This window comes from Rattus norvegicus, chromosome 6, assembly GCF_036323735.1.
Source record: "Rattus norvegicus strain BN/NHsdMcwi chromosome 6, GRCr8, whole genome shotgun sequence".
NCBI classification, from domain to species: Eukaryota; Metazoa; Chordata; class Mammalia; order Rodentia; family Muridae; genus Rattus; species Rattus norvegicus.
In genome coordinates this window covers 112,486,329-112,501,314 of record NC_086024.1, presented here as the reverse complement: position 1 = coordinate 112,501,314, position 14,986 = coordinate 112,486,329, and the positions used below count along the sequence as shown (strand labels likewise).

The window sequence follows — 14,986 nt, the reverse complement described above, 5'->3', positions numbered from 1 at the left end:
AATTAGTTGATAATCCAAGTGTCTGCCAGCCCTGTGCCTGTAGTGCTTGCTCCCTCTCCCTCTCCCTCTCCCTCTCCCTTTCTACCCCTCTCCCTCTCCCTTTCTCTCTCCCTCTCCCTCTTCCTCTCTGGGCTCTTTAGTTTTAGGATTAAACGAGAGGTACATTAGGGTCTTCCTTTCCTTGGAAGGCAACTAGCTACCTGTGGACAGTTGCTTTGTGTTGTATCTGTAAGCAGAGGGCAATTATCACCTAAGCCCTTCCTCACTGGCAATGTCCTGAACCCCAGGCATTTCTTGTGACTGCTCAGAAAATACCACCTGCCTGAGCTAGCACTAGCCAGTGGCTCCAAATCTGGAAGAGTGGTTCCAGCTGTTCATCTACATATCCTTTTTTTTCCCTTGCCATCTCTTCATACTGTTGCTTCAGGCTAAACCACACATATAACCGGCTCTCCTGCTGCCTTATTTCCATGCTCAGTAGTGCAAACTGGCCCCTTGAGTGAGTCCATGATGCTCCTGTTGATTGTGCTTTTGATACAACAGGCCAAACTAAGGTCTGTCATGATGAAGTTTGAGGGAGACTGACTGTTACTTCTAAGTTCGTTGAACTTGCCTGGTCTCCATTGTAGCGTCTAAGCTAAGATACTGCATTTCATCTAAGCAGCTAAGGTTTCCTGGGAACTTTGTTGTCTGAAATTTAGTGCTCTTATTAGAAGTAAAGGCCCCTCTCTCCAATCCACACAAAATAAAACTTCCTTCCTTGTTTACAAGGCAGCATAGCAACGGTGTCTGTGCAGGTGAATCTCAACAGAGCCAGAAATTTGCGTTAACAAATTTAGCTTTCCTGACCTTGATTTGTTTATAGTCTTGGCATCTCACTCTTTGTGACAGAATTTTACAAGGATGCCTTCTGCCTAGCCATGATAGCTGCCAGCTACTTTTCTATGCAGCTGCCTTTCTAGATCACAACCAGTTTTGACTTGTAGATGCTCAGAAAGGAGTCATTTTCTTTCAGCATTTCATTGTTAATGTTGTTTTTCATTTCATGCTTAGGAAGTCTATTAGCAAGATAAAATTTGATTTTGAGAGGAGCTGGACAATTGCATGGTTTTATTTTGTGAAGACTGTATTTATTACCCCCAAAGGAAATGTTCATTATTTAGCCTCCCATCTGAAATTCTAGTAAAGGCTTCAGTGCCTGTCAGGCAAAGATTCCATTGCTGGCCTGGCATGGTGGTTCATCGGACCATGTACTCACAGGCCTGTTTGTTCCCACATCTTTTACACAGATGCTCTGCTGCACAAGTCATTTGCCAGTGTTGAAGCGAGTATGATTCTTTCACATGTGTTCCTTTATCCTGTCTATTCAGGTGTCAGATTTCCCTACTCCTGTAAGTGTCTTTTAGGCATTACTTCTGGGACACTCCAATCCTCTGAGGTACTGGAGAACCTCACCCTTTAGTCCTATAGCACACTGTTAGTATTGACAGCGCATACCCAAGGGGGCCTCAGTTGTCACTAGCCTAGAATGTGAGTGACTCACTTGGTACCCACACTGATTTCTTTTTGGCAGATCCTCTAGACCCTTCCTTCCCAGTGGAGTTTGTCAGACATGGGGACATCATACGACTAGAACACAAAGAGTAAGTGATCTTGCTCTTGTTGGAATTGTATGTTAGGGCAGTGGGCTGGGGCTCTAGTAATGGAACCAAGTTGATGTGTGGAGGAAGAACTCCATACATGGTATGTGAATGAGCACTAAGCTAGCCTTTGCCTGCTGATTTTGACTTTGAGGAGCATTGACCTCTGTGAATTCCTTTCAGTGAGCCTTCTCCTGTTAATCCCGCTGCATGAGAATAAGACCACTACCACAATCTTTGAGCCAAATTTGAAGCAAGCTTTATTAAATACTGGCCAGGACAATGGACAGTGGCCAGGTCCACACCTAGGATTCCCAGAGAATGGCCTCAAATGTTGTTAGTCCAATGCTTATAAAGCCAAATCCACAAGGCCACATATATACTTCCCACCTTTGTCCAATCCAGGGTAAGCATACATCCTGATGTACTTCCAGCCAATGTACCTCCCACCTACTTGTGATCAAGCAATCTTGTGCAATTGGGGCAAACCTTGTTTACAGGAGCGAGAACATATAGTTTGTTATCTTACATGAACAACAGCCTCCTCAAACCCTGCCCAGCATTCCAGGAGGTTATCTGTCCTAGGGCAAGTGGGACTTACAGGTTAGACATTTTTGTTTTATAGATCTCTTCAACCCAGTAATTTAAACATAAAACATAACTTTAGCTCTCACCCCTACCCTAATCCCCAGCCCCTACCCCTCACCAAGGAAAGGGTAGTTTGATAGCCCAAAGCTGCATCTTTGGTAGATACTTTAAGGAAATGTAAATTTCTGTTTCTGAGACTGGCATAATAGTCTGTGTCGCTGTGTGTTCATTGAAATGAATGGAAACACCAAGATGATACAAAACTCGTAAAAATCGTGGAAAAAAACTGACAAGATACTAGAGTTACTAGGCCAAAATCCAAGTGAAAGAGGAGATCCAGAGAATAAGTGAAGTCCTGAGGCCATGTTTTCCCTCATCCTGTTATAGAAATAATATAAGTTGCCAGTGAAAAACCACTCTGTACATCTAGAGACTGATGAAGGAGACTCTTTAATAGCATTTGTCAGGCTCTAGCTCGTGCTCAAAGAGGGCCCGGCCTTGAATGGAAGATTTCAATAATTTTCATTCCACATATGCTATCACCTTAAATCTCTGTTAGGTCCCGACTTCAGGTCACATTCTGAACAATTTAAACAGAGCTGAGAGTTTAATTCTGGACACTTGGTCAGATGGGAGATTTCCACAGTAAAGCTGTTACCAGAATGCTTCTTAAATACGCCAGTGTTGTTCTTTACCAGTAATTGTTATCCTGTCACCCTGCCCACCTGGCAGGGTTATGTTTTTTCTGACAAGAGCACAGAGACTTAATCTTGTGACCTTGAGCTCCTTATTAGAGGTCTCTTCTTTGATATGGAGAAGGGACTAAAGTCAGGACTCTAACTTTTTGTTTTGGGAGTAGAGAGTAATTGGAGGTCAGTCTTGGTGAATAAACATGGGCAGAAACTTTCTCAGCAGCTCTAAACTTCTATTATGGTACAGATTTTCTCCATTTCTAACAAGTCTGATCAGTACACTGCTAATCTTCCCATCACAGTGCTTCTTTGGCTAAATTCTACTTTGTGTAGCTTAATATTTCCTAAACAAATTTATTAGTAAATCCTTTATAGCATTGATTTTACTACTTCAAGTTTCTTCTGCATCAGCCCCATGGTCTTAAGGGTGTTTTTGTTTTGTTTTGTTTTGTATTGTTTTGTTTTTCCTCAAGACGGGGTTTCTCCATGTTGTCCTGGCTGTCCTGGAACTCTGTAGACCAGGCTGGCCTCCAACTCACAGAGCTCCACCTGCCTCTGGCTCCCAAGTGCTGGGATTAAAAGTACATCACCACTGCCTGTCTCCCAAGAGGAGTTTTTAAGTCAAGCTTCTAGGTTCCTCCAAAGTGACATGTTTAGTATTAAGTGATCCTTCTCTAAGGCTCAGAACCCAGAAGATCTGCTTCACTCATTCACCCCCAGAAAAATTGACTTTGTAGGAGCAGGCTGTTGGTTGTGTAGGGAACCCTAGTTCCCAAGAAGAAGAAACTTAGAATTGATCTTTCCCTGGGTCTGCAGCTCATATTCATGTCACCTAGGAGGGCTCAGCAGTTTTAAGCCATGAGTTTAAGTAAACATGAGTGAGCACAGACTGGTAATGTCTCATGGGTGCCTGGCAAAATGCAAGAATTAACCTTGCTTTTGGAAAGATATTGGACTCCATTCCTATAAGTAGTTTTCAACAGTAGTGAATAATGCACAAAGATGTATTACTCAAGGAAAAGGCACAATGACCAAAACCAGACAAAAGCAGTTGTTAGCAGAAACAGCCTCAAAAGAATTATATACTGCAGTTATCAGATAAAAGACTTGAGGAGAGAGAGAGAGAGAGAGAGAGAGAGAGAGAGAGAATGAATGAATGTGTGTATGTGTGTAGAACTGGTATGCTTTTCTAGTCAGTTGGATTTTAGATACTTTAGATTCCTACTATTAAATAAATCTGGTCTTGTCCTTAATAAATTAGAATAATCATACCTAATTTTTTATAAATTTCCCAAAAGTGTGTCATGAACATTTTTTACTTATGGATAAAAGCAAGAGTTGTTATAAAAAGCTAAGTACATCAAAATCAAATTAAATCCCTTCTCATTCCTTGCAAATCCCCACTTAAAAAGAAGTTAGTGAGAATAGAAAGTAAGTGGGACTGGGGAAGATTGCCTGACTCAAGCATGTCCATTCCAAGTTCTAGTCTCCTGTCTGCAGACCCCCCTCCTTAGTCAGGGAAAGCTAAAGTTTCCAGGCTAGAAATGTGTGAGTGTTGCCGGTGCCCCACCCCTGGCCTGCATGGCGCACGGTGCCCCGTCCAGTGCTCCCCACTCACTTGGAGCTCCTTTCTTCCCCAGTCCTCAGACTGTTTCCCACAACTGACCAGATGCCCCGTCTCCCTGTGTGCTGGGATTGACAGTTCAGATTCTAACTTTCGCTAATGCTAACAAATGACTGCGTGTTCTTAAGAAAAGAAACAGCATGCACAGCTCTTTCCTTCAGTAATGGCTCTTCTCTTTCCAACTTCTAGAACTACTCGGAACCTGCACAGTCACTATCATGAGGCTCCCCTGACCCGGAAGCACTATCAGGTCACTGGCTATGGCATAGTAAGTAGGAAACTGGAGTGTGAACAGGGCATATGTAAAAAGCTGGAGGCTTGGTTCAGGGCCATGTAGTAGGATACATCCTCCCCAGAATTATAGAATGTTCTAAGAGAATTTGGAGGCTGGACATAAGATAGTCTCTTTTGTTGTTGTGGTTGTGTTTTGTTTTGTTTTGTTTTGTTTTGTTTTTTGAGACATTATCTCACTATGTAGCCGTGGCTGGCCTGAAACTTGCTGTGTTGACCAGGCTGGCCTTAAACTCACAGAGATCCCCTGCCACTGTCTCTCAGGTGCTGGGATTAAAGTTCTATGCCGTCATGCCTGGACTGCACATTGACTTCTTTAACATTCCACAACTGTTTAGCTCAGTTTCCTAGAAGAAAAACAGCCTATAAATTCTTTTTTTGTCTCTATCCCTCTTCTTGCAGAGTAACTATATACTTTATATAGTCTAGTACCTAATAATCTCAGATATGAATACCATGTGGATCTCTTAAATCTCACACTGGCAGGCTGGCAAGATAGCTCAGGAGGTAAAGGCACTTGCTTGCAAGCCTGCTGACCTGAGTTCAATCTCTGGAACCCACATAGCAGTGGAAGGAGAGAAACAACTCTGTAAAATTGCCATTTGATGGCCACCTGTGTACCGTGGCATGCTCCTCCCCTTCCTGGTCATGTACTCATGCGTGCACACGATGATAACAAACTGGAAAGAAACCTAGGTGATCCTATCCTTTTCTAGATCCTAAAGTCTTCCTGGTTGTATTTTACAGCTCTTGTTCCTGACATACAGAGGGCTGTAATCAGCATAGCTTTGCATTTTGCTATCTCAGGGACATGCAATTAATAGAGAAAGAGCTCTGTGGGAGCTTGTGTCCTGAGAGTACCTGAAGCAGAACAGCTGGTGGAAGCTGTTGAGATGGACACATCATTCTGTCTACCAAGGCCTCTGGAGCATCATTAAAGAGTGGATTTCATAAAGTGAATTCCCTAAAATTCTTTGTATTTCCTGAGCCCATATTGTACTAAAGCCAAGACTCTGAAGTCTTCATCTGTTTACCCATGGGCTTCTCTTGAGAAGAGTTAAATGCAACTACCTTAATTTCCGGTGCAGCACCTGGGTCAGACCTACGTGTTGGGTGAGAGAATCCAGATGTGCAAAACAGTGAACATAAATGGCCCAGATCTTCTTACTGGCTAAGAGTGAGGTCTTGAGTATGACTTAAAGGAAAAATCAGCTGTCTAGAACTTAACACTCTAAAGTTAGCATTTAAACTCCCTCCCAGATTCATACCCTGTCCTTTTATGATATGGAGTTCCCAGTTAATGTCACTCTGTTGGGCTATTTCTAGGGCTTTCTCCTTCACTTTCCTACATCAGTCTTTGAGGTTGATTTAACCTTTGAAACATGGTGGCATTTGAAAGGGTGGCCATTTTCCTTTGAACACTTTGTCTCTAACATCGTCTGACTTTGGTAATGTTCTCTTGGTTTATGTGGCAGAATGGGACAGGGGACTCAAATGACTTCTGGAGGATTGAAGTTGTAAATAGAAAATTTGGGAACCGGATCAAGGTACTGAGAAGTCGAATTCGCTTCATCCATTTGGTTACAGGTTGTGTCCTGGGATCTTCAGGAAAGATTCTGCCTAAGTGGTAAGTCTCTGGGGTCCAGATATTCTGAGCCAGCTTTTCACACCACACAGGGTATACCAGAGGCTTCAGCTACCCAGCGGTGAATGCTCCCTTCACTCTTCCTTATTTGGTAGTAAGTGGAAGAAGAAAGGGCGTCAGGAACGTTATGGTGCACAGAACGCCAGCTCAGCTTAGCATCTTACCTTGACAGTTGGACATCTGTATGCCTGCCTTGAGGCTAAAACTCTAGGCCTGTGTCTTTTCGTAAAGTGGAAATAATATATGCTAAGTCACTGGTAAGCTGGTTGTAGATTATGAAAGTGCGAGGTTAAAAGAATAATGGCCACTGATTTACAGAGAAGTCCCACAGATCTAAGAGTGGGGGACATTGCTATACTTGGGGGCATTCTAAACCTTCTAGAACATCTGTGACTATTTTTCTGGCAGGGGCTGGGAGCAGTTGGAAGTTACTTGTAATCCGTACTTAAAAGAAACCAGTAACTCCATTTGGAACATAGAAGAACATATCAATCCCAAACGTGAGTTGAGACCACTGCCCTGGCTGGCTTTGTCATAGAAAACACACTACTAGTGACCTCCTACAAGGCTGTTTTAGCCTCCCAGGTTGTCCCTGCATCATGGGTGACCCCATACCTTCTGTGCTTGTTGCAGATGAGTCCAGTTGACCTGTGCCAAGTATTTCCTTTCCCTATAACAGCAGACCCTTCACAGAAGGCCACAACCACACCGATCCCAAATCTCTGCTTCCGGGCTCCTCTGATATTCCCACTTTGGTGTTAGCTTCAGCTCCAACAGTCTTTGGATTCATTTTCCCTCACCCCACCTCACCCCAGCTTGTGTTTGATTTCTCCATACTTGCCACTCCATTCTTCTTAGTACCTGATCTAGACAAACAGTGGATTGATTGATTGAACAATTCCTTATTAAATATGTCAAGAACCACATGGGTCCTGTGGATATATTGGTGAATGAGATAAATCTGGCTCCTAGTCTCATACTAACAGGAGGCCAGCTTCTGGGTTAGTGCCACAGTGATGGGTGATGTAGCCAAGAGCTGTCCGAGCACCAAGGAGGCCCTGTCTGTTCCTCTGAAGTCCTCAGATTACCTAATAAGTGCTCAACGTAAGCTCCATGAATGACCCTCCCTCCCTCCTTCCCTCCCTACTTCCCTCCCTCCCTCCTCCCTGCCTCAGCTTTCTAGGAGGACTGCACTTGTCTCTGTAGTGTACGGTGCCTGTGTGGCGAGAGTGTGGGCACTGAAAGGATGATGTAGCAAAGCCTTTCTCTTGTCATTTCCCCCTAGTGCCAAACATCAGCCTGGATGTGCTGCAACCCAGTTTTCCTGAGATCTTGCTGGAGTCCCACATGGTCATGATCCGGGTACTGCAGCCCCTTTTTATTCCTTCTAAATGCAAACCTAAAGTTCTTAGAGAAGCCCTTGGGCACCCACAGATTTAGAGCACAGAGCAGTAGTCATGTTGTAGATCCCTGCCCTGTTGTGGGGATTCGAAAGTGTTTTACCCACGGGTTTACCACATCTTTATGAGGGTTTCTGGGATCCCAGGATGGGGTGGTGATTTGCTGAGGATATTGATGCAGTGGTTCCTGAGCTGTAGCTTCACTTCTAGTGCTGTGACAAAACCCTGATAAAACCTTTGTCTTGATTAGGTTTTAGTGCTGTGAAGAGACACTGTGACCATGGTAACTGGGACTGGCTTACAGGTTCAGAGGTGTATCGTTATCATCATAGCAGGAAGCATGGCAGCATGCAGGCAGACATGGTGCTGGAGAAGGAGCCAAGAGGCCTAACATCTGGATTGGCAGGGAGCAGGAACAGCAAGTGACATTGGGCCTGGTTTAAGTATCTAAAACCTCAAAGTTCACTCAGTGACACACTTTTTCCATCAAGGCCACACCTACTTCAACAAAACCACACCTGCTAATAGTGTCACTCCTTATGAGCCTATGGGGGGCATTTTCATCCAAACCATCACAAGCAAATTAGGGGAAAGGAGGGTTTATTTCATTTACAGTCTCCTAGGTTACAGTCTGTCACTGGGAGAAAGGAGGCAGAAACTTGAAAATCAGATCTGCTTGCTATTTCACACAGCACTACTTCTGACCATGGAGTGCACTTCACAGCCACAGTACAAGAGGATCCCCAGAGCCTAACTGGCTCACAGGTCAGCATATACTCAGCTTTTTTAGATGGGACCACCTGTCTAGGAATGATACCACCCATGGTGTACTGAGCCCTCCTGCACCCATTAATAATCAAGATAATCCTACAGACATTCCCACGGACCAGCAAGAGCAGACGATCGGGAGCATGGGAGTTGGCAGCCAAAGCTGACCAGCACATCAGTGCACATTCACAGTGTCTGTGTGTCTGTCCTCCTTACAGTCCTGGGAAGATTACTGTCATTCCCCTTTACAGACGAGGAACCGAAGGAACTTTTTAAAGAGCATACACAGCTATACGTAAAGTAAATCGAGGCTTCAAAGGTGGGCTCTCAGGGTCAGCGTCAGTTACCATGACACTCCTAACTCTGATTGGCAGTGCTCCTGAAAGTCACACATCGAGTCTCATGACATCCTCATGATGTCAGTTGGGATGAGAAGCTACTCTGGGGATGTTCATATGCAGTCTTAACCACAAGCCCATTCCTGGGCTAAGGCTACTTGGGAGGCATGGCTCATTCTCGTTTAAGATTTCTAATACTCACTGTTAATAGTAGTTGGCAGCCATCATAGCATCAAACGTCTAAAGTAAGTTGAGAGAAGAAATCTTCAAATGGAGAGGATTTGCCCACAGATGGAGTTTGCTTGTGTAAATGGAGGAGACATTGCTGCAGTTGATGTCTGGTGGAAGACCCCTTGCTCTTGCTGTAGGAACCTGAGTCCTACAGAAATGATGATCAGACCACAGTGTCTCAGGCCACAGAAGTAGTGAGCTGTCAGCCACCCACAGAACTGTAAAGAGCTGTGGCAGTTATTAGTGTCCCTCTCTGAGCCACTGTCAAGTAGACCTACCTGGAAGTGATTATCTAAGCAGCCCTCAGAAAACATAGTTGACTTACTCCATCAAATTAAACTTTAAAATCCAGTTATTTGTCAGTTTTGCACATTGGAAGGTGATAAGTTGACATTAAACAATCTCTGGGTCACTTCTTCTCTCACGCTGTGCTTGTAGCTGTCACTGCGACCTGATGACATAGCTCTTTTGAATATATGACTGTCACTCAGAGAATTAGTCTGGGTATGAGTAGAATTTTAAGGCTAAAGTAAGTGTAGAATTTCATTCCTTGTTTTGCCAAAAGGTAGAGACAAAGGGAAGGATGTGTATAAGAGCTCTTAGTTTACCGGAATTGAGAGAGGAGGGGGGAGAGGAGAGAGAGAGAGAGAGAGAGAGAGAGAGAGAGAGAGAGAGAGAGAATATGAATGAATATAAATGAATCCAGACTCTAGACACACAGATACTGGTGTATATGTTGCATCCATGTCTGTCTGTCTGTCTGTCTGTCTGTCTGTCTGTCTGTCTGTAAGTTGAGACCTGAATGGAGTAAGCTCATGGCCTGGTAAAGTGAGGTGGAATGAACCATCTAGATTTAGTTTATATACACACACCATGTTGGGTAAGAATCTGCCTCCTTTAATGTCTTGATTTGTAGAGATGCTGGATTTCTCTTAAGATGGCTAAGTGAATAGGATTCCCATAACCTACTGAGTGCCTGATTTTGGACTGAATTGGGCTGGTTTTAATTGGTTGGTTTCCCTCATCAGTTACTCCCAGGACAAGAACAATCCATTCCCCATTCTAAGGCCCTTTGGATAGCCATAGTGATTGTGGAGGTTTGAATTAGAATGGCCCCATACACACCCAGGTTTGCTTGCTTAGTCACCAGAGAGTGGCACTATTTGAAAGGATTAAGGATTAAAAGGATTCAGAGGTGTGGCCTTGTTGGAAGTATGTCACTGGGGCCATCCTGGAACTCATTCTATAGACCAAGCTGGCCTCAAACTCAGGAATCCACCTGCTTCTGCCTTCAGATTAAAGGCATGCACCACTATTGCCTAGTCTAAGGGCTTTGAGAATTTAAAAGCCCGTGCCAGGCCTTGGTATACTCTTCTTCCTCCCTCCCTCCCTCCGTTCCTCCTTCCTTCCTTCCTTCCTTCCTTCCTTCTTTCCTTCCTTCCCTTTTCCTGTCTGCCTCTCAGCCTTCAGATGATGTAGCTCTCAGTTATTGCTCCAGTGCCATGCATGCTGCCATGCTCCCTGCCATGGTGATGACAGACTAAATCCCTGAAACCTAGCAAGCCCCCAATGAAACGTTTTCTTTTGGAAGAGTTGCTATGGTCATGGTGCATTTTCGCAGCAATAGAACAATGACTAGGACAGTGATTCAGGGGATTTACAGCTGTCCTTTTGGGGACACACACCTCCGCCTACTTTTAAGAGCAACCCATTGCCATACTGAGAAACTAAACTATACTCAAGCTCTTCCTTTGTTGAACTAGTCAGGCTCCTTGGTAGCAGGCCACTAAATAAGACCTTCTAGATCGTTTTTGGACAAACCAGTAGCCCTCAGTTGAGGGTAGTTTTTTACCTCTCTGGGGATATCTAGCAATGTATGCAGATTTTTTTTTTTTTGCTAGCAGAGCTGAAAACTGAAGCATGGGTGCTTTACTGGCCTTCCAGGGAATAAATATCAAGTGCTACACAGGACAGCCCCACAACAAAGTTGTCCAGCCCCAAATGTCAGCGGAGGCAAAGCTATGAAACCTGACCTGACAGCAGCTAACTTCCTAGTCTTTGTTGGTGTTGAGGATGGCTCAGGCCTGGGAGCAGTGTCCAGAATCCTAACTCTGTTTCTTCCTATTTTAGTTAAGGCCCAGTTTTGCTATGTGAGACAAATCACTGCATATTCTTGACTGGTCCCAAGTCCTTCAGACTAAATTGAGTACTGGGAATGATTTCTCTCCTCAAAGATACATATTCTTGGAGGGGAAAAAAATAAAAACAAACAAAATTCTTAGCTCTCACAGATATTTATACATTCCATAAACAGTTATATAATATAGCTTTTCTATTAAAATATTACAGGAGGCATTTAGAAAAACAATCTAAAAACGGTAATGAAAAACTAAGCTAAAGTAAGCTTTTCTGAGTCTCCGTTCTTTTGTTTGAAGTTAAGTACTGACTTTATCCTACACACACCTTGACACTGGTCTTAGCCAAGTAGGCTGTTGTGGTGGAGTGCAGGCTTGTTTGTGTGAAGAATTAAGGCAGTCATTACAGTAAGGCAGGTAGACAGTGACTGCAAATGGAAACCTGATTGCTCTGTGCCAGGGAGGGGAATCACTGGGGTTTCTCTTGGTGCTTGGCTGGAAGTCAGATCATTATGCCTTGTGCTCATATTAGCTGGTTAGATGCCCTTTCTTGACTAGCTTTTCTTTGCTGCCTTTTTACAGGGAAACAATGGCCTCAAACCTAAGGACAATGAGTTTACATCCAAACCCTGGCACTGGCCTATCAATTATCAGGTAGGGCCCAATTCTTGAGCTTTCCAGGAAATAGCACCAAGAAAGAGTGTTGAATCTGTGGGCTGGAGTGTATATGGCCAGGGGAAGGAAGCCTCAGGAGGACTCACAGAAAGACGCACACTCTGTTTTCCATCTGAGTTTGACTCCTACTTCCCAGGGAATTGATGGAGAGTGCTCAGTCTGACCCTCTTGTCCAGGCTGCAGGGCTATAAAAGATGAGTAATGTGTGTAATGGTCCTTCCCCTTGAGTGGGACTGGTTGGGGATAAGCTGAGTCTTGGAATAGCAGCGTGTCTTTGTTCCACAGGGCCTGCGCTTCTCAGGGGCCAATGACACGGACTTCCGAGTCTATCTGCTCGGCAACCCTGTGAGTATCCCAGTTCTGAGTGCTTAGGTCCAGCATGAGCCTGCAGAAGCTGGTGTCCTCTTATGCACAGCTCTTCTTCTATACAGGTGGTCTGGTGGCTCAACCTGGTGAGCCTCGTCCTCTACCTCCTCACGGGCAGCACCATTGCCATCGCCATGCAGAGAGGGATACAGCTGCCTGCAGAGTTGCAAGGTCAGGGCCCCTGGGCTTTTCCTGTTTTCTCCTTTCATCTGGCTTGGGCCTGGACTCTGAGGAAGATCTGCCTGCTGTGGGACTCCCCCTACCTCTCCCACTGCACACGCTTCCTCTCCTTTGCTTTGAAAGCCCATAGCCAAGAGGTGCTTTACACTGGACTCAACATTTTGTATCCTTTCTGGTAGCCTGAGCAGAGCAGATTCCCCCGTTTCTATGTATTAGGAGACCAAGCACAGTGAGACAAAGAGCTTGTCACACAACACACAGCCAGTGGTGAGCTAAGGCTCAACCCCAGCTGAGCCTTCAGAGCCTTCGCTTCCACACTGTATGCAGAGGAGTGTCCCTTTCCTCGCCTGCCCCCTTGTTCCATGGCCCTGTCCTCTAGTGGGGCCGGGGAGTGGTTGCCTTCTGTGTTGCCTTGGTGCTGAGGCATACATAGATGACATCTAGACACCCCACAGACCCTCTGCCATTGCCAGCACCCTGTCTGAACAGTCTTCGCTCCAGACCCTCCCCTCCCAGCCTCCTTTCTGACCTTGCCATGAGGGAATGTCTCTGACAGCAAATAAGTGGGAAGTGGAGACAGGGAAGCAAGTGTCTGTGGGCGTGTGTCTCCTGCCAGAGGCCCACAGCTGTTGTGGCTCCTGTTGGCATCCCTGCTAACTGGGTACTGACCAGGGAATCTGGAGACTCCGACTCCTCACTGGGTTGTACTGATTGGGCACACAGGGCTGACCAAGCTGCTGCTGCGAGGAGGCGGCCAGCTGCTCCTGGGATGGACGCTCCATTACTTCCCTTTCTTCCTGATGGGCCGCGTCCTCTACTTCCACCACTACTTCCCAGCCATGCTCTTTTCCAGCATGTTGACAGGTTAGCACTCTGCCTACCTGCCCTGGGGAGGTGATGCAGAGGGAGGCAAATGGGAAAGGAGACCAGGCTGCTGAGAGACTGGCCTGAGGCAGACCTCTGCTCTCTGCTGTGGTGCCTCCTTCCTGGAGGATCCCCAAGGGCTGTCCTGATAGTCTGCAACATGTCCCCTGCTCTCCATAGGTCTCCTGTGGGATACTCTTCTGCGGTTCTGTGCCTGGGCCTTGGCCCCTTCTCCCCTGGGTAGGAGAATACATATGGTGGGAATCCTGAGCCTGCTTCTGGCAACTGCCTACAGGTATGTATCCCCTTATATGACCTTCTAGCTTGATCTCTAGGTACCCTCCCAGGGTGTACTTAAGGTCTTCTCATGGATGGGCCACGTCCCTGAGAGTTCTCAATCAGTTGGGCCAAGGTGACCCTAATGTGCAGTCAGGTAGGATAGCAAGGGCCTCAGTCCACTTTCTCCTAGCTTTGATACCCGCCTAGCATACCTAGAAGATGCTTTCAACTTACAGTGGCTCCTTCCTAAAACAGCTGCCAGTAGGGGAGGGGGAGGCTGGGAAGCATAGGGCTCTGGATATAGGGATGTGACTCAGAATTGCTGCACATAGACTGATATTTGTAAAGTCCTCCTTTCTCTGCCTTCTGGCAAGTCTCAGAGCCCCTGTCAAGAGTCCTTGGCCCCTGTGCTGGGGCCTGTGGCCCATGAGCACATGCCTGTGAAAGGGTTGAATTTACGTGTTGGCACTCTGAGCTACACATCCCAGGGCCAGACCTCTAAAAGGTTACTTCTGTTAGGTCTGCCGGGGAAAGCCCGTCCCTTCCTGGTCATTCAGACAGTAATGTCACAGTGTACTGGGATGGATGGACGGATGGATGCACAGACTGGGTTATGTTGGAGGAGCCTATGTGATGGGCCCAACACAGGGACTTATAGTTAGAGCTCCTTGGTACAGTTCAGAGATGCTGACCACCTTTCTCTCACTCTCATAGCTTCTACCTCTTTCACCCTCTGGCTTATGGGATGGTTGGTCCCCTAGCCCAGGAACCTGAGAGTCCAATGGCAGGACTGAGGTGGCTGGAATCATGGGACTTTTGAGGCCACTGCCAGGACCCCAGCCTGGATCCAGGTATTGTCCAGGGACACCCAGCTATGAAGCCTGACCCTGGGCCCTTCCAGCTTCAAGGGCGCTGCCTGAGAAGCCCAAAGCATTCTGCTGCCCCCCAGGACCAAACTCTGGGAAATGACATGGATTTCACTAAACACTAAAAAGAGCCACAGCCCTGTCTATAGCACCTACATGGGGCTCTTGACCTACAGCACTGCTTGGTGCCAGTTCCTGTGAAACACAAGGAAAGCCGGTGTGAGTGTCAAGGGTACATATGCCCAATCCCTTTGGAGTGTGTAGACCATGTAACTGTGGTAGCCAAGTGTCATAAATTCCAAGAATGGTACAAGGCTAACAGGATATTCTCTGGTTCTTTTCACATTGGATTTGGTTTCATTTAGGTTTATAAGATCCATAAGAATTTTTCTAATCTTCAGGAA

At 45.8% G+C, this 14,986-nt stretch overlaps 1 protein-coding gene across 4 annotated transcripts in view; it reads left to right on the top strand.

The window, feature by feature from the left end:
• The window catches only part of Pomt2 (protein-O-mannosyltransferase 2), a 39,384-nt gene extending 24,485 nt beyond the window's left edge, over nt 1-14,899 (top strand). The window contains exons 11-21 of one of the 4 annotated variants that reach the window (NM_001047114.2): nt 1,574-1,643; nt 4,734-4,812; nt 6,311-6,462; nt 6,889-6,980; nt 7,766-7,842; nt 11,935-12,006; nt 12,313-12,372; nt 12,459-12,564; nt 13,297-13,437; nt 13,618-13,732; nt 14,431-14,899. In NM_001047114.2, coding sequence (NP_001040579.1) covers nt 1,574-1,643; nt 4,734-4,812; nt 6,311-6,462; nt 6,889-6,980; nt 7,766-7,842; nt 11,935-12,006; nt 12,313-12,372; nt 12,459-12,564; nt 13,297-13,437; nt 13,618-13,732; nt 14,431-14,536 — 1,070 coding nt within the window. In that variant the 3' untranslated portion in view covers nt 14,537-14,899. Of the gene's footprint in view, nt 1-1,573; nt 1,644-4,733; nt 4,813-6,310; nt 6,463-6,888; nt 6,981-7,113; nt 7,400-7,466; nt 7,585-7,765; nt 7,843-8,130; nt 8,646-11,934; nt 12,007-12,312; nt 12,376-12,458; nt 12,565-13,296; nt 13,438-13,617; nt 13,733-14,430 lie in introns of those variants that run through there. The other 3 variants (XR_010052150.1, XR_010052149.1, XM_039112959.2) reach the window with 3 other exon arrangements.
• The last annotated feature ends 87 nt before the right edge of the window (nt 14,900-14,986 follow it).